The sequence below is a fragment of the Fopius arisanus genome, unplaced genomic scaffold (genome assembly GCF_000806365.1).
Source record: "Fopius arisanus strain USDA-PBARC FA_bdor unplaced genomic scaffold, ASM80636v1 scaffold00014, whole genome shotgun sequence".
NCBI lineage: Eukaryota > Metazoa > Arthropoda > Insecta > Hymenoptera > Braconidae > Fopius > Fopius arisanus.
In genome coordinates this window covers 1,029,234-1,052,905 of record NW_011887753.1, presented here as the reverse complement: position 1 = coordinate 1,052,905, position 23,672 = coordinate 1,029,234, and the positions used below count along the sequence as shown (strand labels likewise).

At 40.0% G+C, this 23,672-nt stretch overlaps 2 protein-coding genes across 8 annotated transcripts; one reads left to right on the top strand and one right to left on the bottom strand.

Annotated features, from left to right (window-relative positions):
- Nucleotides 1–130: 130 nt before the first annotated feature.
- On the bottom strand, nucleotides 131–6,459 carry LOC105263275 (alpha-tocopherol transfer protein). 3 transcript variants are annotated; one of them, XM_011299378.1, is made up of 5 exons: nucleotides 6,414–6,459; nucleotides 2,325–2,626; nucleotides 1,371–1,734; nucleotides 872–977; nucleotides 131–587 (listed from the first exon to the last, which is right to left on the bottom strand). In XM_011299378.1, the coding sequence occupies exons 2-5, from the start codon at nucleotides 2,594–2,596 to the stop codon at nucleotides 469–471; spliced, it is 861 nt and encodes a 286-aa protein (XP_011297680.1). In that variant the 5' UTR covers nucleotides 2,597–2,626; nucleotides 6,414–6,459; the 3' UTR covers nucleotides 131–468. The 3 variants fall into 3 exon arrangements, with proteins under 3 accessions (XP_011297680.1, XP_011297679.1, XP_011297681.1); XM_011299377.1 differs by lacking the exon at nucleotides 6,414–6,459 and adding an exon at nucleotides 2,873–3,176; XM_011299379.1 differs by lacking the exon at nucleotides 6,414–6,459 and adding an exon at nucleotides 2,873–3,176 and having other exon boundaries at nucleotides 2,325–2,606.
- On the top strand, nucleotides 5,281–21,788 carry Rbp (RIM-binding protein). 5 transcript variants are annotated; one of them, XM_011299385.1, is made up of 17 exons: nucleotides 5,281–5,625; nucleotides 8,909–9,040; nucleotides 10,014–10,339; nucleotides 10,393–10,558; nucleotides 10,967–11,431; nucleotides 11,685–11,997; nucleotides 12,467–13,044; nucleotides 13,487–13,613; nucleotides 14,522–14,706; nucleotides 14,776–15,180; nucleotides 15,563–16,055; nucleotides 16,274–16,477; nucleotides 16,539–16,738; nucleotides 17,072–17,320; nucleotides 17,570–17,825; nucleotides 19,222–19,460; nucleotides 20,512–21,788. In XM_011299385.1, exons 2-17 carry the CDS (start codon nucleotides 9,008–9,010, stop codon nucleotides 20,989–20,991), a joined length of 4,719 nt encoding a protein of 1,572 aa, XP_011297687.1. In that variant the 5' UTR covers nucleotides 5,281–5,625; nucleotides 8,909–9,007; the 3' UTR covers nucleotides 20,992–21,788. The 5 variants fall into 5 exon arrangements, with proteins under 5 accessions (XP_011297687.1, XP_011297685.1, XP_011297684.1 ...); XM_011299383.1 differs by lacking the exon at nucleotides 5,281–5,625 and adding an exon at nucleotides 8,065–8,142; XM_011299382.1 differs by lacking the exon at nucleotides 5,281–5,625 and adding an exon at nucleotides 8,106–8,151 and having other exon boundaries at nucleotides 10,399–10,558.
- The last annotated feature ends 1,884 nt before the right edge of the window (nucleotides 21,789–23,672 follow it).

Sequence of the window (23,672 nt, the reverse complement as noted above, 5' to 3'; positions counted from 1 at the left end):
ATTTTATTTTCCCGGTCTTCATTATTTAATTATTCCAATTACAATTCCGATTCTCTATTACATCAGCAATTAATATTTTTATATTGAAAAAAAATCGATAATGCTGTAGTAATTATTTATTGATCACCAGTGCAATGAATTCGATAAAAATTATAATTTGATGGGAATTAAAGGAGGGAATAAAAAAAAATCTTATCAGTACTTTCATTCGGTATGATCGACTCGTGATAAAATTGTCATAACGTTTTTATGCGTCCATAACTCAGCCATAAATGTATTCCGGAAGAGGAAATGGCCTCTCCTAAAATGGAATGAAATAATTTTGTCCCTCGTCTCGGCTCCTAAATCAACGAGTGATAACAATAAAAAAAAGTTAGACAAACATTGCAAAAACCAGTAATTAAAAAAACAGTGACAATTCACGGGAGATAACTAATTCCCCCGAACTTCTGGGAAATTTTCATTCTTTCATTTTTCCCGAGGTTCAGGAGTGGGAGGCAGAGTGTGTAGAGATCCCCAGGAGCGATACAACCGCTCCTCCTCCAGGAAGTAGTCCCTCAGGTCGTGCAATCTACGACTGTGTTTCTCTAAAAAAAAAAAATTCATCCCCATGTACATCACATCTTTTGAATTTCCGCGAAATCCAAACGAGATAGCGCATTACCCATAATGACCTTTTTTATAGAACAGAGTGTTGACTACAAAAAAGATCATTATAATATTTTGATAATCTCCGATAGATTCCGAGATATTCAGAAAAAACTGAGGAACAATTGGCAGTAATATCAGAATAAGATTGAATCCGTCAGTTAAATAATTGCGCGTCTGATAAAATTCATTTGACATGGGGTTAAATTAAATAAAATATTACCATGAAGTGTTTCGAGACATTCCAAATCTCCTCCAAAATCACTCGGCAGACACTCAGGGGAAATGTGCTCGTAGATGTCAGACACATCTCCCGTGTAGAGATGGAGCTAAACACAAAATAAACACGGAATTCGATAATTGCCCAGACTACGTACGTAACCAGCAATTAGTAATTCCCCAAGAATTACCCGGAGTACTGAGTAATCGAAACAATCCGAGGAGTGTCACCATTGATTCCTCCCCATCAAAGGGTCGTTGAAAGCCTAATTGTTAATTAATTACAGTGCCAACGAGGACGAGGTAAAATTGTATAATAATATAATTGCATAATTCGAGTAATTCAACATAAAAAAAAAAATAATAACGCAATTACTATCTTCGAGACAATTACACGTCTTTACCTGGTGTCGGTTGGTTTCCGGGTTTTCCGCGAATTTTCACAAATTCTTTTCTTTCGGATAATTATAATTAAATGATGATATTAATAAATAATTAGTCACCATTTCGAAGAGCTCTCGTTTCATGAAAGGTCGAACCAATCCCAGTACTTTATCCATGAACCAGACAGCATTGAGTACGTGAATTCCTCGCAATCTAACTGGCAGTCCCTCCTGGAGATACTCGAAGAATCGTCGAATGCTCGTTATCGATAGTCTTGTCAAGTGGCCCAATCGTACCCCCTGCATGTCAAATAAAAAAATATAACCCGGAGTGCAGCCCTCCGTGTACAAACTCGCATCCACCGACATTTGCAGTAACTTGACTCCATCATTGAATATGTACTGGCTTGGTCGATAATCCGCGAGTCGATGGAAGATTATTCGATTGCCATTTCTATCTGGCTTCGGTAGACCCACGAATTGACTGCGAAAGATATCGAGATTGTGATAAGAGACACTGCCACTGACACATTGACATGTCACTTCAATTCACCTTTTATTTCACTCGAGATTTCAACTCTTTTCTGACAATTGTCAAACTTAATAAAATATCAATGGCAGCACTCCACTTGCAAGAGAATTATTCTTAACAAAAATTGTATCTGAAAATTATTTTCCAGGCACCAATAAAAAAAATCGAAATTCCATTTCTTCGTAATCCAAATGAAATTAAATAAAACTCAATAAAAAATTGAAAAGTTTAAATAAAACAGATAGCAATCCCTGATTCTTAATGAAGATAAATGAGTTATTTAATTAGTTATTTAGTATCTCAACTCGAGAAAGTTAATTAACCAAGCGCGACGTGTATAATTAACATCGGAAATGGGAGAAATAAATAAAGTTGATTAAATAAAATGAAAACGGTCTGATGTTAACGAGAAAAGGATCTCGGTGAGGGTTTTTTAAAATCTTTCATATTTCCTCTTGCGAATAAATTGCTAAAGTTCCTCGGCTGAAGTTCCTTGACGTTATATATATTTTTTTTTTAAAGGATTTTAATAACAAACTCACAGTGCCTTCAAAGAATGTTGTAGGTCATCCGAGGTGGGATCACGGTTGGCAAAAAATTCTGGGACTGTTGAACGTAGCTTGTAGTACACATTCATACATCGTTTAGCCGATTCCAGGTCGAAGTAACAGCTGTGGGCAAACAACGCGAGTTTCTCATCTGGCACTTGTGCAATTCCCCTTTCCTCGCAGTACATTCGCAACTCCGTCAGCAATTCCTTCGTTAATTCGGGATATTTTTTTCTCGAGTCCTCAATCGTGTGGCCCAACTCCATATTTTATTCACTCAAAAACAATACAGAAACCTAAATAATCAAATAATCATTGATTTTTAATTAGAATGATCGACGCGATTATCTCGCCATTCGGAAAATTACGGGAATTTAAACGAATATTTTGGGATGATTTTAATTAAATCAATCAAATTGGTATTTGTTTTTTTTTTTTTTTTTTTTTGAAAATTGAGGAAATCGGTTTTTAGCAGGGAGGTAGGTCTTTTTTAGATTGATGTTCATCGGAATTGAACTGATCGATTCATCGATTGCATTTACCTTCGACTGTACAATTTCCACTGAATAATGTCTGACTATCCGTCTTACACCGGTCTATTCTCGATCTTCATAAACTTTTCACGTCAATTGATAGTCGATAATCGTCGGGAGATTTAATAGTCTCGATAGTTTAACTGCTAGAGCACCAGGGTATGTCAATTCTTGTCGATTTTTGAATGCCAATCGGAATGATTGATCCAATGATTGACTTAATGTCCTTTGGGGCTCAGTGACTGACACCAAATGACGATGGGATCGTTCGGAAAACCGGTTGTAGTCGAATTGCACGGGTATAATCAGATTTACGCAACTATGAGACGAAGGAAAACATTGAGAGGTCGGAGGAAAATTACGGAAGGGAAAGTGATTGCGTCGGTTCATTCATCGCGAGGTGATTTTACATTTTTCGGTTTATGATGGAGAGGGAAAAATTCCACCAGTGAAATGCAAATCGCCGGAAATATTGACGGCATGATAATGACACTTCAATGAGTTTTTCCACATTAAACAATAATTATATATTCAATAATAATAAATGAGACAAACATATTTTGTTTATAAAAAAAATATAAAAAAAAATATCAGAAAATTTATGATTTTCCTCGTATTTCTACAAAAATTCAGAAATAATTTTCGCTTGCGTAATTCGCGTGGTTTATCGGTGATTTTTATGCAATATCGATCAGAGTGGATGGCGTAATTGTTATTGAATATTGGGGATTGGTGGATTGTTAAAAAATGTATTTTGGTGTGAGTGAATAGTAGAGGCTTGCGCCGGAAGCTGAACGTACGTTCATTGATAAGCCGAGACGTACGAACCGGCCAGTTCACCCCCTGGGCCACCGTCGAACAGACGGAGAGGGCACGTCAAACAACCCCCTATGTCAATGACGTCACACGGCATGAAGAGGCAGGTAAAGTACTTGTCCACCACCTACGTACCCTCCCCCGGGGTCTGGGTTTGACGCCTGCGCCCTTATCACCTCCCGAGGGACTCCCACCCCCCTACAACCCCCCTCCCAACACATTTCAAATATCACGCATGCGTTGTCCCCCCATCGAAAATATCACTAGCAGTCACTAGCGCATTCATCCTCGCTCCTTTGTTCAGTTATTATGTCGCTAATTGATTTTTCTCATTCGCTGTGACAAATTATGCCACCGTCAGACCCCCGTAATCACTAATTAGCCGATCACCTTTTTCCGTATTGCTAATTATCGAAATTAATCAGTCATTTGAGACGACGAATCAAAATTTTTTTGTTGGGAAATTGATGGGAAATTATTGTCTCGCGAGATGTGGATTTTTTTTTTCATTTCTAGCACCATATCTCGGAAATTAACGATTTTACGATGAAAATTGAAAAGATCTTTTTTATCGGGGATTTCATTCGCTCGAAAAAAGTGTTCTACTGTTTTTGTAATAAATCCATAGTTTCGGAGATTAATCAGCAATTACGGATAAACTGAATAAAATTAATAATCAAATTGCCTCACTCCTGTTAATTCCTCAAAATTAGAAAATAAAATTGTATTTCAAGAATGATTTTTTATCTATCATTTATCACATTACTTCATTGATTTTCATTGATTATTCCTTCATAATTATTAACCTTCCCCATTTATTTAAGAGTCCTTTAAAAAACCCCTAGATCCATGTTCGCACACACCCAATTACAACCCCCACATACCCCCTACATACCTCCCCCAAAACGCGGGGAAGGCCCCAAGAGGAATTCTCAAAAATCAATGAATCGATTACTGATCGATATTTACATCGATCCCCAAAATTGCTAAATGCAAAAATAAATCGTTCCCCATAGAATCCACCGGACAACTCAAAAAGTAAAAACAACTAAGATAATAAAACTAATAAAAATTTTGAAAATGCGGTGGGGGATGATCGGTGATTGGGGGTGGGAAAATGGGGTTTATGGGGAAATGATCGGAGATTGCGAGGGGTTGTGTTATTGATTGGTCTTCACTGAAAGAAGTTGTACAGTTTTGAGAGTGTGGGCCGGGAGCTCTCCCACTCTGATCGATCGACGAGTGACCCATATCCGGCGGCAGGCGATATAACAGCCTTCAGATTTCACCCCTCCATCGCGCACAATTCCAAGAACCACTGGCGCATCCCCCCTCTACAATACAAGGGGTTGAAAATCGCGCCGACTGGTGGTTTTCACGGGGTTGAATTGTAGGTGTCGCATCGTCTCCGATGTGCGTTGACGGAGAGCTTTTTCGTTTGCTCGCGTATACCCGTTGATTTTCCATCCTCCTCTTCGCCAAACCCACCCAACAGCCCACCGCCCACCCGTTACAAACTCCCATCCCCTCGTATCACCCCCTCCCCATATATTCTCTACACACCGCGGGGAACGGATCGTCACACAAACCCGTGAGAGAGGCCACCCGACGAGTTTCCATCGGCCCTGCCTTTTTTCCGCGGCCCTCCAGACGGCACACCATAAATTCCCCCCAACATGATTGCACTTGTGAGGTTGTGAATATACCTGGGGGAAAAAGTCTAAGGGAAGTGAAGTGATTTATTTTACTTTATTTTAGTTATTTTTTTTTTTCTTTTTCGTTGTTATTCTGGCTGATCTGAGTCACTGGTATCACCAACTCCAGGGAGAATCAACCTCTGGAGCACAAGTGGAGATCACATTTTTTTTACGAATCATTGTAGAGGATTATCATTTGACATCAAAGCAGCAGCCCTGGCCTGCCACAATCCCTTCGACTCCGTCATCGTGAGTGCCATTTATTTAATGATTATTATTAATTAGTGTGTGAGAGATTCATGGAGCACTGGCTCTGGCATTTTAAATAGTCATTTTCTTCGGTTATTTTTATTATTATTTTTCATATCGGTTATTGTTTTTCGGTGTGATGGATGTTGAGATGAGGCTTTCGCCCCAGACGAGGGACATGGCCGCCCGGAGTGCTACCTCTATCACTCGTTATTCCTCTCGTTCGACATTTTCTCGCACCCTGGGGGTGGATCTTCAGTTCCCATCCCATTTTTTTCTTGAGATGATGACATTCATTTGTTGAGAATAATGTTTGGCCAGTGGGTGCGACTTGATGTGGCCGGTGGTGGCACGCAAAGTGGTATGTGACGCCCGGCTAGACTTTCGTATATGTATACTCGACGTATCTTTGGTGGTTGAGATCAATAAGCAGTGCCGTCACCATTCAGGGCCCACTACGAACCCCTAGAATTCCCTTAACCATTTATATCTTCTACTGTAAAATATCTAGTGAAACTCCCGGTTCTTCAACAATTTTTCCCCATTTTCCCCATTTCTCTGAAGAAAAATCGATCAGTCCGATTTTTTTCCAGAGGTTACACCCGGGAAATACATTTTTCCAATTTTTTTACCGATTTTTTTGCAGGTATAATTTATTTTTTATACGATTTTAAAATGTCATCTGGCCTTTGCCATTTTATTTCCTCTTTTGTCCGTTTATTTCGGGTTTATCTGGTGGTTCTAGGGGGATAACGATTTTTTTTTAATCCGCCGATTTTTGCGGTTACCTTTCGTTTTTCTTGACCTCAGTATCATCCCGTTTGGACTTTAAATAGAAACTGTTTTTAGACAGTCGTGTACGAATGCTCTGGGCTAATCTCCATCGGTCGACGTTTAACCCCGGAATTTCCCGGTGGTAAACTCAAGGGATTTTCCTGACTCAATCGTTTTTACGTCGGGGTTGATTTTCGGGGAATCTCGAAGGGCCGATCGATCTCAGCGAGTCGATTACTCCCTTCGAGCCTCGGGGATTCCAAGTGTGTCATGCCCTCTTTCTGGTTTACCCGGTGAATAAAAAAAAAATGGTAACACGAGTGATGAGATTTTGGAGAAAAGGAAAATGTCTGGGGCTTGATGAACAGTCGAGTCACTCCGGGAAAAATTTACTTCAATCCTTTTGAATTGTCTAAAGTCTTCTCTACATCCGTCAGTTGAAGCCTTTCTCAAACGCCAGTAAACGAACAGAATTGAAACCTAAAAAGTATGAAAAATTGTTTTCAAGATCATATTTTAAATTTGCGGAGGTATTTTATCAGTAATTCAAGGACAAATGGAGGAAGGATTGTCTAAATAAATAATTGCCCCAATTGCGGATATTTTCACTCTAATTTCGTCATGTCATATTCCATTTTTTATTTATGTTATTTATTTATTATGTTTCGTATATTTCTGAGGATTTTTCAGGAGCGTTTCGGGGATATTGGTTTGTGGAATTAATTAATTTGTTGATGGTAATTACTCATTAATAAATCACGCGATGACAGCGAGTGAATCATGTGCACTTGATTATCCTCTGACGACAATAACGACCGGAATGACGAGAACAAACAAGACGATTGTATGTTATAGTATTTCAATGTTCTCTTCTATTTCTTTATTCTCGGTCATGCATGTACTGTAATTACGGAGATGGATGGTTACAGTAGTACAACTCGATGTGCGCGACTCAGTGGTAACGGCTCCGCGTTAATCGGACAATATTTTCATTCCACCTTGATGCATTAAAATTTTTCAATTCATCAGCCATGAGTCGAGCCCCAGGAAAAATTGTATTCCAATTTTCTGAGCCGATTTGATTAATTATCGAATTACCCGGCGCAATTAAGGAGCGATCTCGTAAGAATTCGGAGATTAATTGAATCGTTGAGCCTTTTTGCCGGAATATCCGGGAATCTGAGTGAGATAGACGATTTTTTGTAATGACAATTGTTGGAGCACTTGATTGGTTCTACAAAAAAGGTGGTGATGAAAATTTTTGTATCTTTTCTGGATTCTGAGATATTCACGGAAAACTTGGCGATTGTCGAAATGGACTTGTCCGTACTTTTACGAGTTTGTTATTAAATTATTAATTATTGTTTTCTGTCGATTTAATTCTCACTGTCGTCGTGAAAAATTATTTTTATGGACTGACGAACCGTGGAATTGCCGTGATAATTAGTGGGTGGTGTGGGAAGGGAGGGAGGGCGCTGAGAAAAATTAATTCTGCTAATTAAATTAACGAGTGTCGAGTTAATTTTTCGAGGGGATAATTACAGCGAAAATTTTCAGGTTTTTGAGTCGGGAGTTTGACTGTTGTTTAGGGAAAATAATTCGATGTCCCTCGATGCAGTTTTTCCTTTTTGATTATTTATTTTCAGCCCAGTCTGTTATTAAAAATCCGCGAACAACGATCATCACGGGCCGAGGGGTGACGAGCCGTTCGATATGTCGTTCGGCACTTCATATACCTACAAGGTATACAAGGTCAGACCCCGAAGATCACCTAAAATTCGTGGAACGAATTATTAGCGGAGAGAATGGGAATCCCCGACGAAAAGAGACTTTCCATTTAATTTCAAAAATTTCAGACTAAAAACGTCTGAACTTTTTCAAGAATATCATCGAAACGGCGAGAGATATGAAAATACTCGTGAGAACCATTTTCATAGCTCTCGTTTCGCTCCACAAAAAAGTCCTCTCAAAAAATTCTCTATCTCCCCAAACTCCGGAGATATTCCCACCTCTACCTCGTCGGTGAATTCCCCTTCGAATCACTGACGCAAATGATTCGAATCAATTCACGCAATCCAAATGATCTCCACAACTCTCGGCTAATTAATTAGAAAAAACCTAGTGATCATATTAATGAGTAGTGGTAAAGTACAGAATCCCACAGAAACGATTAAAAACGATTAATCGAATGTAGAAGTCGCTGTGAATAAATTTGTAAAGGAAAAAGGCGATAGTGTAGCTCGTAGACCTAACATTTCCTCAATATTTCTCTCTCAGGCGGATGTGTGTCATCAATTATCGATTAAATTTTGTCATAAAGATGAAAAACCACTTGGTAGAAATTATTTTCCATGCGCTGTGAATAAAAAATTCTGCACAAGAAAATTCTCAAAAAAAAACTCATTCAATCCATTTAAATTGTCGCATGCTAATAATTAGAGGTAATTGCGCTTTTTTTTTCTTAAATTCTCTTGATGATTTTGAAAAACACCTAGAGCCTCTGTTTCAGTGCTGTGGCGTTGGAGGTGGCGGGTCCACGGCACCTCAGGCCACTCATTACCTGGGTACAGGGGCTGTCCTCGGCGGAACCTCCGGGAGGAACGCCGTCATGCAGGACAAAGAGATGGAAACCATCCTGGTGGTAAATATCTCTTCCCATCCACTAGAAGACTCATAAATTACCGGTACACCGGGAATGATGAGTCAATACTGAAATTAATTCATTCCAATTTTACGCCTGTCATCGACGAAAATTCTGTCGCCCAATTTTCCGTTGCAATTTCAATTCTTTTGTATCTGCGCACGAATAAATGCAGTAATTAATAAATTTATTTAAATGTATTTGTTAAAAGGCATCATTAGGTAACAATTCGAGAAATTGGGAGAATATTGATCTTGAAAGAAAAATGGAAAACCGTGTTTTCTGTTTCTCAAGATGTGATTTTTCCATTCAATTTATTTCGGGGAATAAAAAATTAAATTATAAGAAAAATTCAATAGGAATAATCGATAACAAATCGGGATTGTTCAGAATCGGGGATTAATCTAGAGAGACCAAGAGACCAATTATCGAGGACTCGCAATGAATCTAGAACTAGATAAAACAATGACATTTGAGAAAAAAGTCATAGAAACAAACGGAAAAACGTCCACAAGCTGCTGGCGGCGTATTTCCTTCATAATGATTCAGTTCCACCACCCAATTTCCCTTATTAATGCCACGCAGACAATTTTCATCACCGGAAAAACCCCAGAAGCAAAATGTCGGATTTATTAAAGAGTTGCACTGTCAGGATTTCCCCCAGAAAATCGTACGATCCTATTTTTCCGGTGGAAATAGTGAATTTTCTTCACTCGTTCGATGACTGACACGAAATCAAAATCTCAATGATTTTTCTGTTGTCATTGTTTAATGACACATGCAATTTTCAAGTGAAATCTCTAAAATTGAAAGACGTCATGATTTTTCACGTCAATCCCATCGATAATTTTCCAGAAAAATTACCAAAATGCGAATTTCGGTGGCAAAAATTTGTCGGGCATTTTTATTATGGGGCTGAGGGAATTATAAGAGATTATAAAAAATCTGTCATTGAATCTGGGAAATTAATCAGCAAATGCGCGAGACGGAGGCTCGCAGGGGAGAATTGGAGCGTCAGCACGCCGAAGCACAGAACCAGCTGCGGGATAAGATAGCAGGTAGATACCAGGGGCCTGAATCCGTGGAGGCACTCCAGTCAAAAATACGAGAGCTGGAGAAGAAGAAAGAATTACAGATTGTGAAGCACGAGGAGTTGTCCCTGGAGTTGACGGACGTCAGACGAGCGAGAAGTCGTATCCCAGGAAGTGCATCGCACACATCGAGTATCACTGGGACAACCTGGCCACCAGCTGGATCAGAGATTGACAGGATCATAGCTAAGATCGAGCAGGACAGCAGGTAAAATAGAGAGATCATTTCTCACTGGTTTGTTTCTAAATTAAAATAACCAGTGGCAGGATTCTCCACGAGCTGGAGGCGAGAGGTACGGTGACGACACAGCAGCCGTCAGCGACGGGTATCCTCAGGTCCAGTGCCGAGAACCTATCAAACTTGGCCCATCAACATCCACCACATCCTCACGCCTTGAACCTAGGAATGACCTCTCAATCCTCCCACGTGAGTTTTCAAAAAAATCAACATTTCATTTCCAATTGCGAAATTTCTCTCAATTCTACCATCGCATTAACATCCCATTAATTTTCCCTGAATTCCCTTCAAGTTCCTTCAATTTTATCAGTCACCATAAAAAATTACAATTTCCAATTACGCCCAATATGAATAAATAATGAAACAATAAAAGCCACAAATCAATTGAGTTAATTCAACTGATGGCTGAGTTTTTCGGTAATATCTCCGGATCTAAGAGAAAGAGAGAAATCGTTGCGATACATTTTTTGTAGCTCTCATTCCGCTCTGGAAAATATGTTCGATGGTAAATTTGGGTATGACTGTTAGATTGGGAGATATTCGGGGATTTATAATCCTTTATTACTTGGACAATGAATATCTTGTGGCTGCCAGCAGTACGCAGGCTCGCCGATGCCCCTGACACCCCTGATGCCGGGTTGTCCACCATTAACACCAAATGGACCACCATATCACTACAACGAGCCAATCCCACCGGCCCCGTCATTGTCAACGAGCCAATCTCAGCCAGCCTTTCAGCAGAAGCTCCAGCAGTATCAGCAGCAACACTCCCATGGACATCAACCACACGGTGAATTATCCAGCTCTCATTCACAGGGTGCACTACCCTCTCAGAGCCAGTCACAACAGAAACAAACGCACAGCCACTTCACTGGCAATCAGTACCAGGAGAGTTATCCACATACGCAAACGTATCAACAACCACTGCAGCCTGCAACAGCAACGCAGGCACAACAATTGCCTTCGTCTAGCTCGTATCTCGGTTCAACAAGTCAAACTGTCATTCCTCATTACAGCCAAACGGCACAGGCTGGACAGAATTATCAACTCAATGGCAGCCAGGTGAATATCATTAATACAAGATGATAAATCCAATTGTATCAATTGTTTATCTTATTTTATCATTATGGATTTTCTAATAAAAACTAGAGATATAAAAATTTAACTGCTTGAAATCCCTCAATGGTAATTCTCATAAAATTTTATTGGTTCATCTGGACGGAGAAAATAAAAAGAGGTTTTGATGTTATTATTGAATGGAATTTAACGAGTGATGAATGGAAAAATGTTCTTAAATGGAAAAATCATCTTGCAGAGTACGAATTATCAAAATTTATCACTGACGTCTCATCCAAATGGTACATTCACATCTGGAGTCAGTAGTTATGCTACCGCTCATCAACTGGGTCAGCACAACTACACGGTGACCCAGACGAATTTACCACAAACTACTCTGGCGACGTTGACGCCGTATTCATCATCATCGTACCATCCGGCACTTGCTGTGTTCACCAGTACTCCCCAGCCTATGCTTCCTTATTCGAGTGTACAAAGCACATTTTCCACGACTCCATCGACGTATTCAACAGTGGGGACCAATGCTTTTGGCACATCTGGCGTCAGTTCAGGTGAGAGCTGCTATTTACTACTTACAAAATGATGTGTAAAGAATTCTCGAGAAATATCTTGGAATACAGAAGAGATACGAAAAATTGTGTCACCATCTTTTTTGTAGCTCTCATTCCGCCCTACAAAAAATATTCTACAACAATTTCGCTATCTCTCTCAGATTCCACGATATTCATAAAAAATTACTAAAGAAAAAGTGGACATTTTACACTTTGCCTCTAGCGCCTGAATTCCCTGTTTTTGTTGAAGCCAATTGATCGCGAAATCTATTGATTTTACGAGAAAAAGTGAAAAAGTATTTTTTGTTGGAAATTTAATGGGCTATAAAAAAGCACTTGACTATTTTTTTCTTGAGTCGAGTGGTTTCGCTGAAAGATCAAAAAATAGAATGGTGGAATTAGAGAGTAGAAGAGGTCGGGTTTCAGTCAAACGAAAATCTGAAGAAATCGATTGATCAATTATCGACAGGTTCATCATCAAGCGGTCTCCTCCAAGCGATAGGTGACCCCCTCCAGGCAATGCAACAGCTGTCAGCCCAATCACAGGCCAATCAGCTCCACCAGCAGGCGATAATCCATCAGATTCAACAGAGTCTGCGAGCAAGCTCCCCAACAGCGACACCAACTCCAGGTCATCACTTCCTGGGTCCCAGGCAAATGCCAAAGGTACCCACAGGCATTCTGACTAATCCTCTGGATCGTCTCACCAACGAGACAATACTGCCAGAGGGCCAGGTCGACATGCTGGACATTCCAGGAAAGGGGAGGTGCTACGTTTACATCGCGAGATTCAGTTACGAGCCCTTTCAGCACTCCCCCAATGAAAATCCCGAGGCTGAGCTGCCGGTACAGGGAGGTGATTATCTCCTGGTGTGGGGACAACCCGATGAGGACGGAATCCTTGATGCTGAGACCCTCGACGGACGTAGGGGACTCGTTCCAGCTAATTTCGTGCAGAAACTCGTCGGCGATGATCTCCTCGAGTTTCATCAGGCTGTCCTAGGCCTCAGGGACGTCGACGATGCCGCCTCCACGAATATCCCTCAAGTGAGAATACATTTTACATCCTCTCAATGCAACAGCTCATAAATCCATTAGAATGGATAAAAATCTCTAACTCCTTGAGTGCTTTATGCAGTTCGTTCGATTTAATCTCTACCTCGTAATCCTCCAAAGACAACATCTCCAGAAAATTCACCCTCTCAGAATTTAAATCGTCAATGATATGAGATATATCTCTGGTGAATTCAGGGATATTCCGCGATAACTCGATTTATTTGAGTTGTTGTTGTCATGATTTTACGAATGATTATAGGAATTCCTCTGATAAATTATTTCGATTATTATTTAGTGCAGGTTTTGAGGTGAAATCACTAGTTTCCCGAGGAGAATCTATTTTTCCACCTCCTCGAGAATTTAATCCCCGGATAATTGGAAAATTGCCGCAACTAAATCACGTTTAAAATTGTGTTAACATATTAATTTTCAGTGCTACCTCCAGGATATCGATCTGGAGTTGGCAGCACTCGAGGAGGGCAACAGAAATCGTCACACTGAATTATCCGCCTACGCAGAGCTGGACAACATCGCGGATGAGGACGAACAGGAGCCACCAGGTTGGTATAACTCGGAGTCGCACCGCCAGAAATTCGTGATTACGATTTTGTTGTTAATTAGTCAGTGAGGAAATGCGTTACGACCGAATAGACTGAATGAAAAAAAATATTCGTCACTCGGCGGAAAGGAAATTTTCAAATTTCAATGGCATAGTGACGAAATATAATATATTTTGAGGAATTGAATGTCACGGATGTACAACTGGACGATTTTGTTAACGAATATATGGAAAAAATTGTCCACTTGCTTGTTTCCACTGAGAACAAATTATTTATAAATTTATTAGGACTCAAGACATAAATTTGCGTAGAAATTCCAATATTCGGAAAAAAATGATTAAAAAATTAATTCATTCACATTTTATTTTGTTATCAACGCGATTATACATCGAAATTTAATAATTTTTAAACAGATTTGGAAGATTAACATTTCAAAAAAAATATATTGATATATCATGTAGTGAGGAATATTTTTTTCTCAGTGGACACTCCTCTAGACACGAACTCCTGATTTGTGCTGGAGTTTTACCTGATTGCACGTTTTTCCAGAGTGATTAATGTTATGGATTGAGTATAAGTAATTAGGTACTCGTTAATTCTCCGAATCCTCGACGTGAGAGATGTCGAGAGGATGATGGGCCAGGCCAAGGGCATGCAATCCCCACTAGCTTGACGTCTTTTTGATTTTCCTCACATTTGACAAACAGCAGTGAGATGTGTCCTTGCAGATTGACAAAAAAATCACCAAAGAACAATAAATCGATGTCTCATTGTTCCCGTGTATTTGAGTTGTTCGATGGCTCGTAGGCGCTCGCTTTAGTGATTAGATTAGAAGAAGGTATCTAGCTACAGCTAGGCTTTGTCTTGTCTTTTTCCTCCTGAAGAAGTCTACCTGTTTTCGGACCTAGTACCGGCGCCCCAGCATCTCACCCTCGAGCGACAACTCAACAAGAGTGTTCTTATCAACTGGACAGCACCAGATAATTCCCACCAGCTCGAGTCTTATCACGTCTACGTTGATGGGGTGCTGAAGGTGACGGTTAAAGCTACTGAAAGAACACGAGCCCTTGTGGAAGGAGTTGACTCAACTCGGGTTAGTTATTTATCTGTCGAAAGAATAAGTGAATGATAACGATTAATGTGCTATAATAATTCATTGCAGCCTCACAGAATAAGTGTTCGTTCAGTAACTCATTCGCGACGAACATCTCGTGATGCTGCTTGTACAATGGTGATCGGTAAGGACGTTGCAATAGGTCCAACAGCAGTTAAAGCATCGCATGTAACAGCAACGAGTGCAGTTATCTCGTGGCTACCCAGTAACAGCAATCACCAGCACGTTGTGTGCGTTAACAATGTTGAAGTTAGGACAGTTAAACCAGGCGTTTATCGTCACACTATAACTGGCCTCTCACCATCAACGATTTATCGTGTCACTGTTAAAGCCAAGAATCTACGAGCAACACACTTCGAGGACCAAAGCACCCAGTCCAACAATAATCTTGCCTGCCACGTACATTTCAAGACCCTCCAAAAGGGCCTGCCGGATCCACCCGTCGATATCCAGGTTGAGAATTATTTATTACCCATTTTTTTTTTCAATCGATCATGTCATTGATGTAGATGTAATGCTTTTGTCAAATGTTCATTCAGAGGGCAGTGGATAAATTTTAAAAGGTTCATTGTAGGTGTAGATTTGAATTTTAAGGAGATTCTAGCGTTCGGAGTTCCACATTATTTACCAATTAATTATTCCACTGACTTTTTTAATTCAATCATTTTTTCAGTTTATTTTTACCTAGCCCCTAGAGTAGTGAAACCAATTGGTCCAAATGCTCCTGTTGGGTGTTGATTTATCCATCGAGTTAGCGTTTTATTTTGGATCTCCTTAAGTCGAAATGAGGGGTGAGTATTCAGTGAAATTTCATTTTATTAATTTCCTTATTCAGGTGGAGGCTGGACCGCAGGACGGCACTTTGCTAGTGACCTGGCAGCCTGTTGCCCTAAACGGTTCGGCCGTCACCGGTTATGCGGTTTACGCGGATGGCAAGAAGGTCACTGACGTTGACAGTCCAACTGGTGATCATGCACTTGTTGATATTCACAAATTGATGGGATTGAATCCAAAAGCTATAACTGTGAGAACTAAGAGTCGTGAGAGCCAGTCAGGTGACAGCTGTGCAACAGCAATACCCTGCAATGTGCTGAGAGGTGGTGCTATGGTGCATGGAGGTCACATGGATCAAGGACAGATGCAGCAGGGAATGATGCAGGATCATCACAGAATGCAGACGGGACAGAGGTATCCCGGTGCACCGATGCCATCGCACATGAGAAGACATGGACCACCCAGGGTTGATGCCCATGGACAAATTATTATTGAGACTGATGAGAACTTGTCTGATAAGGAGATATATCCGGGCCAGAGTTTATCGCAAATGGGTGAGATTAAAATTCTCTGTTTTATCATTTTATCTCTATCCTCCTTCACCGATTCTACCCACCAATTTACTATTCATTAATTTATTTATTAGCTCCACAAGGTATTTATCTGCGAATGGATGAATTACTCCTTAACTCAGTGATTTATTTACTTCTAAAATTAATTTCACTCTTCGTAGACGTAAGAATGAAAAGTATTTTTGGTAAATCTCCCCCAGGGATTCCAGAAATCACGAAAGACTCGGCTAGTGAAGGAAATTATAGTGAAGAGGATGATCCAACGAGGAGAAGAGGAATGAGTCAGCACCATTCGAGTCATCACAGGTATGGGCCCCAGTCTGGACGACCTCAAGGGCCTCACATGCCTGGACGGATGGTGGGGCCCAGGGGACAGGAGCCTTATTACGGCCCAGATCAGCAAGGTAACTATTGCACTCGTCGGAGGGTTTTATTCACCAGGAAATACTGATTGTTTGCATTTAGGAGCTCAAAGGGGGAGAGGACCGACGTTCAGGGGTGGGAGGAATCAGGGCCCCGGCAATCCTCATCATCCTGGGCCCCAACAAATGAACAAGAGGGTCAGGTGGTTTATCGCGCTCTTTGATTACGATCCAACGACAATGTCACCCAATCCTGACGCTTGTGACATCGAATTGCCCTTCTCCGAGGGCGATACCATCAAGGTAATCAAAAATCAATGAGAAATTCAATTTCCATTTTCCATTAGTCGTAATAAATTCGTCGATTCATTGAAATTATTTCAATTGTCACAACTCACTCAATTCATAATTCATAATTTCGATTTTTATTTTGTCAATTGATAATTGACAATTCTAATAGTTTAGTCTCTTTTTCTTGGGAAATTTAATTAGCTATAATGAATTATTCAGAATAATTATCGGGAGATATTGAAATGAAAGTTTAATTTCTCAGTGAGAGTATTTTTGGGTCATTGAGAAAATGATAGGGCTTGAAGTGGATTTGCAGTTGGATCATGGGGTGATTTTTGTGGAAAGGTCTGGGGGGAGAAGGACGACGACGGATTCTACTGGGGTGAATGTCGGAGTAGACAGGGGTATGTACCTCACAATATGGTTGAGGAAGTGAAGAATCCACCGGCTGGGCCTCAGGGCCAGGCCCAGGGACAGGGCAGGAGGGGCCAGGGTGACAGGTGGGGGGATATCTATACCAACATGCCCGTCAAGAAGATGATCGCTCTGTACGATTACGATCCCCAGGTCGTTTCCCCGAATGTCGACGCTGAGGTATGAAAAATTCATACGATTCATTCGTTTTTTGTAATAAATTGTTATTAATATGAAAAATCATTTAAATTATCATGTTTAATACTGACATTTTTACTCTCTATTCCTTGTTTTAAAGAAGTGATTACAATATTTTAGACATTATTTATAATATAATAATAATGTCATAATCATAAAATAAGAAAATAAGAAAAAGAAAATGGATAATAAATTTGATTGGATAACCGATTGGAATAAATGTGTTGTCAGGCTGTGGAGCTGCGTTTCCAAACGGGAAACGAAATCTACATTTACGGTGACATGGACGACGATGGCTTCTACATGGGTGAATTAGACGGTGTACGGGGCCTAGTACCAAGTAATTTCGTGACAGAAGCAGGCCCAAGTAAAGGTCAGCAAACGAAGCCAGGATGGAAGCCACCAGGGGGAGGCCAGGGTCCGGGTGCACGAGGCCCACCCCCGCCACCACGAGAACCCCCGACTCCAGGGCACCGCCGCAACAAAGGTAAAACAATAACAATCCACCACCACAATAACAATTGATTCCAAAAAAAAAAACACAATTTTAATTCTAATACATCCCCCACAACGAAAAAAAAAGAAAAAATCCCCCAAATTTATCCCGGGAATTCCCCCGTCTCCGTCGATGATCGAGCGATAAAAAACCCCAGGTGATTTTCCAATTGATGGAAAAAAATCCCACAGCAGCGACACAAGACACGAGACTCGATGTGCCAAGACGACAGGCTGAAAGGGTCACAGGCCAATTTCCTGGATGAATCAATAAATAATCCATTGAATAATACGAATGATCGATCGTATGATCGTTTGATCGTTTGATCATCGTGGATCGTAGCGTAACAGCCACTGTTTTCAGATTCACTGTTCACCTAAATGTTTTGGCAACAGACAAAAGCAAGAAACAATCGTTGAAATTCACACCTGAACAAAAACATGCAACATAGGCAAATAAATAATTATTCAATAACACCTGAAAGAGATAACACACGACAAAATGCAATTAACACCACGCTGCTTTGAGTGTATTTTATTAATAACCGATAATATATGCATATATATCCCCGAAACATATATATGTATGTATATTTTTTATGTCTATCTATCTTCGAGCATTTTCCTTGCTCCGTTATACTTCTCTATTAATTATCTGTCTCTCTACTGTATTCTCTGTACAAAAATATATCGATATATCTGATTTATTTATCTTCATTTATATTGTATATTTTTTTATCTCGAGGATCCACTATTATCTGCGATCGTGTTGCTGCATTTTTTTATATAAAAATAAATTAAACAGATCAATAATTGATCATCGATGTGTCAAGAAAGATATTTCGTTGAATTATCATTACGTGATATATTTATTATATCTTTCTCTCTGTGTGCCTGAACTGGTCGATGGTCGTCGTGTCACATGATTGTCGTTCGTCTCGTGTTGTCATGCTGGCCATTTTACTATTTACTATTTACCTGTCCATTTCACTGGCGATTACGATTCCATCGTTTCACCAATAATCATCAAACCAACAGCTAGTCTCAAATTAAATCTTAAAAAATAAAAAAAAAATTTCATACAGTACAAGTGAAATGGACACACGAATTCGTTATCTCCATGATTTTATCAATTATCGGGTAATTATTGTAGAAATTTAACTCGTTTGACTCTTGCGAACGACAAGACGTGTCAATTAAATATAATTAGCTGTGAAGGGCTGATATTTACGAGGACAAGTTCTTTTAGAGATGATGAGGGTAAAAGGACTTGTCCGATTTCGATGTCGGTGAAACGAGTCAAGTTGATATTCAATTTCGAAAAGATAATAGAAGAAAAAAATGAGCCATGAATGACAACACGGTTCTGTTCTCTTCTCTGTTGCTAGATGCCTGCATTGTGCCTGTGTCTGTCCCTGTCTGTCACTTAGACTCTAGACAACAACAACCACAACAACAAAACCAACTACAACAAAACAATCCACCGCATCTAGCCTACCAACAAGCGAATCACCACAGCTACACCACTGTTACAACGTCTAATCAGCACGGTGGTCCAGGTACAGGTGTCATGGGTTCACACAGTGCCCATCAGCAGGCCAGTGGACCACCCCACCTCCAGCAGCAGGTGAGTATGTCCACTCCGACCTATCAGTCCACCCTATTCCCAACTCAATCTATTTTTTTTCCTATTTCATTACGACAGTTCGATGGAATTTCCGTATTAATTATCAATAATTTGGATTGCCATTTATTTTCCGAATATTCTCCACCTTTTGGAGATGCTCTACACCCTTTCCTCCAGGATTCCCCTTTTTTCATAAAAAAGAAAATCGTTGATGGGATTAACGTGGAAAATATGAGGTTTCTGCGCTTTTGTAATTATTTAATTACTCAAGGTTCAAGATTAAAATCGGTGGGAGTCGTTTTTCGATGGGAATTTCCTTGAGGAGTAATGTCTGGTAATATCGTTCCATCAAACTGTCTGTAATTTTTCATAATTCCGCAATTAATCGCTTACCTCGTGCCCTCCATCACGCTGCTATGAATGTCGAGTCCTGCGGTTATCGATCAATCGAATTGTAGACCCCGAACAGATATAAAAAATGAGAATTTCTCGATTATCCGTCAATTACAATTATACAATTCGTAACAATCTGCGATAATCCGAAAAAATTTCTAATAATTCTACGAGAAACCGGTAATTTCACTCTGCAAATGACTCAACTCCTGGAAATTTCAATCTAAATAAATCAGAGAACTCCTTTTGAACCGAGAAATTCTCTGGAGCCCCTGCCACCCTCAGGCCCAAAAAAAAAACGGAATAAAATCCAAAAATAAAAAATCCGAAACGAGAGACGAACCCGCACGGCATGCGTCCCACCCACCGCTTAACCCACAATTTTTGTACTTGCATATTATGTTTGGAATCTTGAAAAGCCCAGCAAATTCCCAACACAATGGCAACAAACCAAGAAGACACACGACTAGCTTTGAATGTCCACGACTCACACACCACACGATGTCTGAACATCTCGCTCGAACCTAGCAAAACTAGCAACTTGAAAAAAAAAACCAACTCCAGATAATACCGATAATAAATGAGGAGTGATTGAGTAGTGTCAAAAAAAAAAACGTGAGGGAAAAAATTAAATCAGATAACTGATGGAAAATTGCAGGGGAGGGGGAGAGGCGTGGGCAATCGGGGCGCTGGTAGTAACATGTCGGGTGGCCTCCAGGGTGGCCTCCAGGGTGGTCCCCAGCAGTTCCAGAATCCCCAGGACTATCAGCAGGGCATGGGCCAGCAAAATCAACAGCACCCGCAGCAGAATATCCAGGGCTATCAGCAGGGCATGGGGTACCAGCAGCAGCCACAGGGATACCAGCAGAATTTTCAACAGCAGCAGCAGCAGGGACAGTATGGACCCCAGCAGGGAGGACAGGGGCCACAAACGAGTAAACAAATGAGGGGTATACCAGCGGTTATTCCAACAGCTCAAAAACCACCGGATCAGAGCCAACAGCAGCAGCAGCAGCCGCCAAGCGCTGGGCCAAATCTAATGCAGAAATTTACGGAAATGGCGGGGGCAAGTGCTGGTGGGGATATTCTCTCCAAAGGTAAAGAGCTCATATTTATGAAATTTGGCCTGGGCAAGTGAGCCAATGCTTCAGCCATTGTTTTAATGGTCTTAAGACTGGGTATCAGCACGGTCTCGTGACAAATAATTCATTCATCGAACGTGTTACTCATCATGTTATGTTCACGTTTTTATACTTTATCGGGGTTTTTTTTTTTTTCGTTCAGTCGGTTTGTCGGGGAAATAATTCAGTGAATATTGCGTAAGTTATATGTAATCGATTAAAGCTGCTGTTGCTCTTGCTGCCGCCTCGATTAAGATGTAATCAATTGACGTTTTGGGGATGGGGAATGGAGACATCGTCGAGGAGTGAGAATACTTGAGAATTAAGGAAATCGGGTTTGATGGGAATCATGGTCAAATTAAATTTCTGTTTCAGGCATTTTTTATTTCGATGCGTTGATCAAATTATCTGTATGATTGATTAGTGATTGATTAGTCGCTTTGAGGGGTGGAAATGCTAGTTTATTTGAAGGATTGCGGTGTTATTTACTCGATTTTTGTACTGGGATTATCCATCGAAATCGATTTCACTGTCAGGCACTCTTAATTCCCCGGGATACGACACTCGGTTATTCTCTCGGCCTGCGTGTAATCTGAGGATCAATCTAGCCACCGAGGAGACGATGTTGAGTGAAATGCTCAAGGTCGAGAGACCACAAGGTAGCACGTGGAGAGTTGCTCCATTTTTTATTTTTCTCGAATGATCCCCTGAAATCCCCGGAGTATAAATTATTATTTATAAGTGATTACCCTGAATCATCCTGACTGATAGATGAATGGAATAAATAAATTAAAAATTCATCTCCTGAAAAATTCCCTGAAATTACATGAATTTTTAATTAATCCATCATTAAAATGGAAAAATGTCGATTTTTTTAGATAAAAAAAAAACAATAATAAATTCACGAGAAGATAAAATTATTGTAATTTAATGAGAAATTGGTATTTTGGAGGATAAATTTTCAATAAATAATTGTCGATGGAGTGCTCTCCCGGGCTCGCTCGATTCTCGACTGACTGACAATGTCTCAACGATCGACTAATCGATTAATAATAGAAAGAAATAATTAACCGCGCACAAGGGTCAAGGGTGGTGGCCCTGACGTTGTGAGGTGCTGGAAGCTGCCACCTCGTCTTATCGATAACAGGAGCTGTCTTAAACAAAATAAATAAAAAGTATTAACAAAGAGAGAAAATATAAAGTAGAGAGGAATGAACGGGAGGCGGGTGTGCCTTGAGATGCCTCACCCCCACACAAACAATAATCATATCTTATTAATTAACGATAATACTGTAATCAATAATTTATCGAGTGATCTCTCCAATTGTTTACCCTATTTACCCCACTTGTCCCTTATTTTATTGAAAAATAATTCCGGGGAGAAAGATGATAGATTTATTGATTAAGGTGGCGGCGAGCGTCTAGTCCGCCTAGTCCTGTTATTATCAATAATTTACGGTTTTTTTAATATCCCATTGAGTGAATAAACAAATCTAGAATTCATGACATTCCTTTTTGACTGCTGCGATCGTTTTCGTTTCTGGTTGATTATGGGAATTATAATAGAATTTAATGAGCGACCAGTTGATGATATATTAATGGAGTTTAGATTTTGTTGATATAGGGAGAGTGTCTAATTTGTTAATTAATTGGGAAGGCGAAAGGACGAAGACGATCGTTCAAGCTCGATTACATGCATTATTGATGAATAAATAGATTAACAAAATGATGAAGTTATAAATAAAGATGAAAAATTATACATATTATAAATAAAGAATATACATAATATACATATTATATTTAACTATTGCAAATTGTTGTTACAACGCTACTTGTAATCGTATTTTGTACAAATTATAATCCGACCTTTATTTTTCTTTCGCCAGAGTCAGAGTATGTGGATGTGGAGTAATTATGCGTTTGAAAACTAATAATTGTTTGAGGAGCGAGGGTGGAGCAAGTGTGAGGACAATTAACCGCTGAATTCATTGATTATTGATTGATTAATTCCTGTGAATGCGTATGGGTGATTGTACATTGAGTGAGAGGGTGACTTATCGATTATTTATTCGATCCCAAACTCATTCTGTCGATTTCTTCGAGTCTAACTTATATCTAGGAGAATTTAAAATTCATGCGCGGATTCGAGGAGTCGCATCTTCATTTATACGAAATTTATCGGGTAGTGGATTAGTTATCGCGAATATCGACTGTAATCGGCTATTGACAATTCAATTATCAGCGTAATTGTTGCTGGGATTTATTTATTGTTATTTCAGGGAAATTCTTTTCGGTGGAATTCTTATCACCAGTGGTAATAAAATTTGTGGAATCAAATCGTGGCTTTTGTCGGATAGTTCAATTATTCAGAGGGAGGGGGAATTTAGGGGGCATAGGGGAAAGGGGGAGAGGAATAATTGACGGTGACTGAAGGGCGTAAGTGCCCAGAAATTTGTAGAACGTTTAGGAAAAGGTGAAGTTCTTTCTCGTTGGATTTCTGTTTTTCTTCTATGTTCGGTGATTAATTATTTTTTTATCACACTGGGATGTTATCGAGCTATCGAAATGCTCGGGTGTATGGAAGAACCGATAATTAATGGTGAGGCGACTATGATCTGAACACCGGGGTTATGAGCCCGGAGTTATGAGTTCATGATGTGATGAGAATGAAAAATATTTCGCATCGTTAACTGTCGAT

Bases quoted from the DNA above. Each gene is read 5' to 3' on its own strand.
- Rbp (XM_011299380.1), top strand. From the start codon at position 8,113: ATGTCGTTCGGCACTTCATATACCTACAAGGTATACAAG. The intron at 10,340-10,392 runs GTAAAATAGAGA...TAAAATAACCAG, and splicing joins AAGATCGAGCAGGACAGCAG to TGGCAGGATTCTCCACGAGC. The intron at 13,614-14,521 runs GTTGGTATAACT...TTTCGGACCTAG, and splicing joins GGACGAACAGGAGCCACCAG to TACCGGCGCCCCAGCATCTC.
- LOC105263275 (XM_011299378.1), bottom strand. From the start codon at position 2,596: ATGGAGTTGGGCCACACGATTGAGGACTCGAGAAAAAAATATCCCGAA. The intron at 978-1,370 runs GTGACTAATTAT...TTTTGTGTTTAG, and splicing joins AACGAGAGCTCTTCGAAATG to CTCCATCTCTACACGGGAGA. The intron at 588-871 runs GTAATATTTTAT...TTTTTTTTTTAG, and splicing joins ATGTCTCGAAACACTTCATG to AGAAACACAGTCGTAGATTG.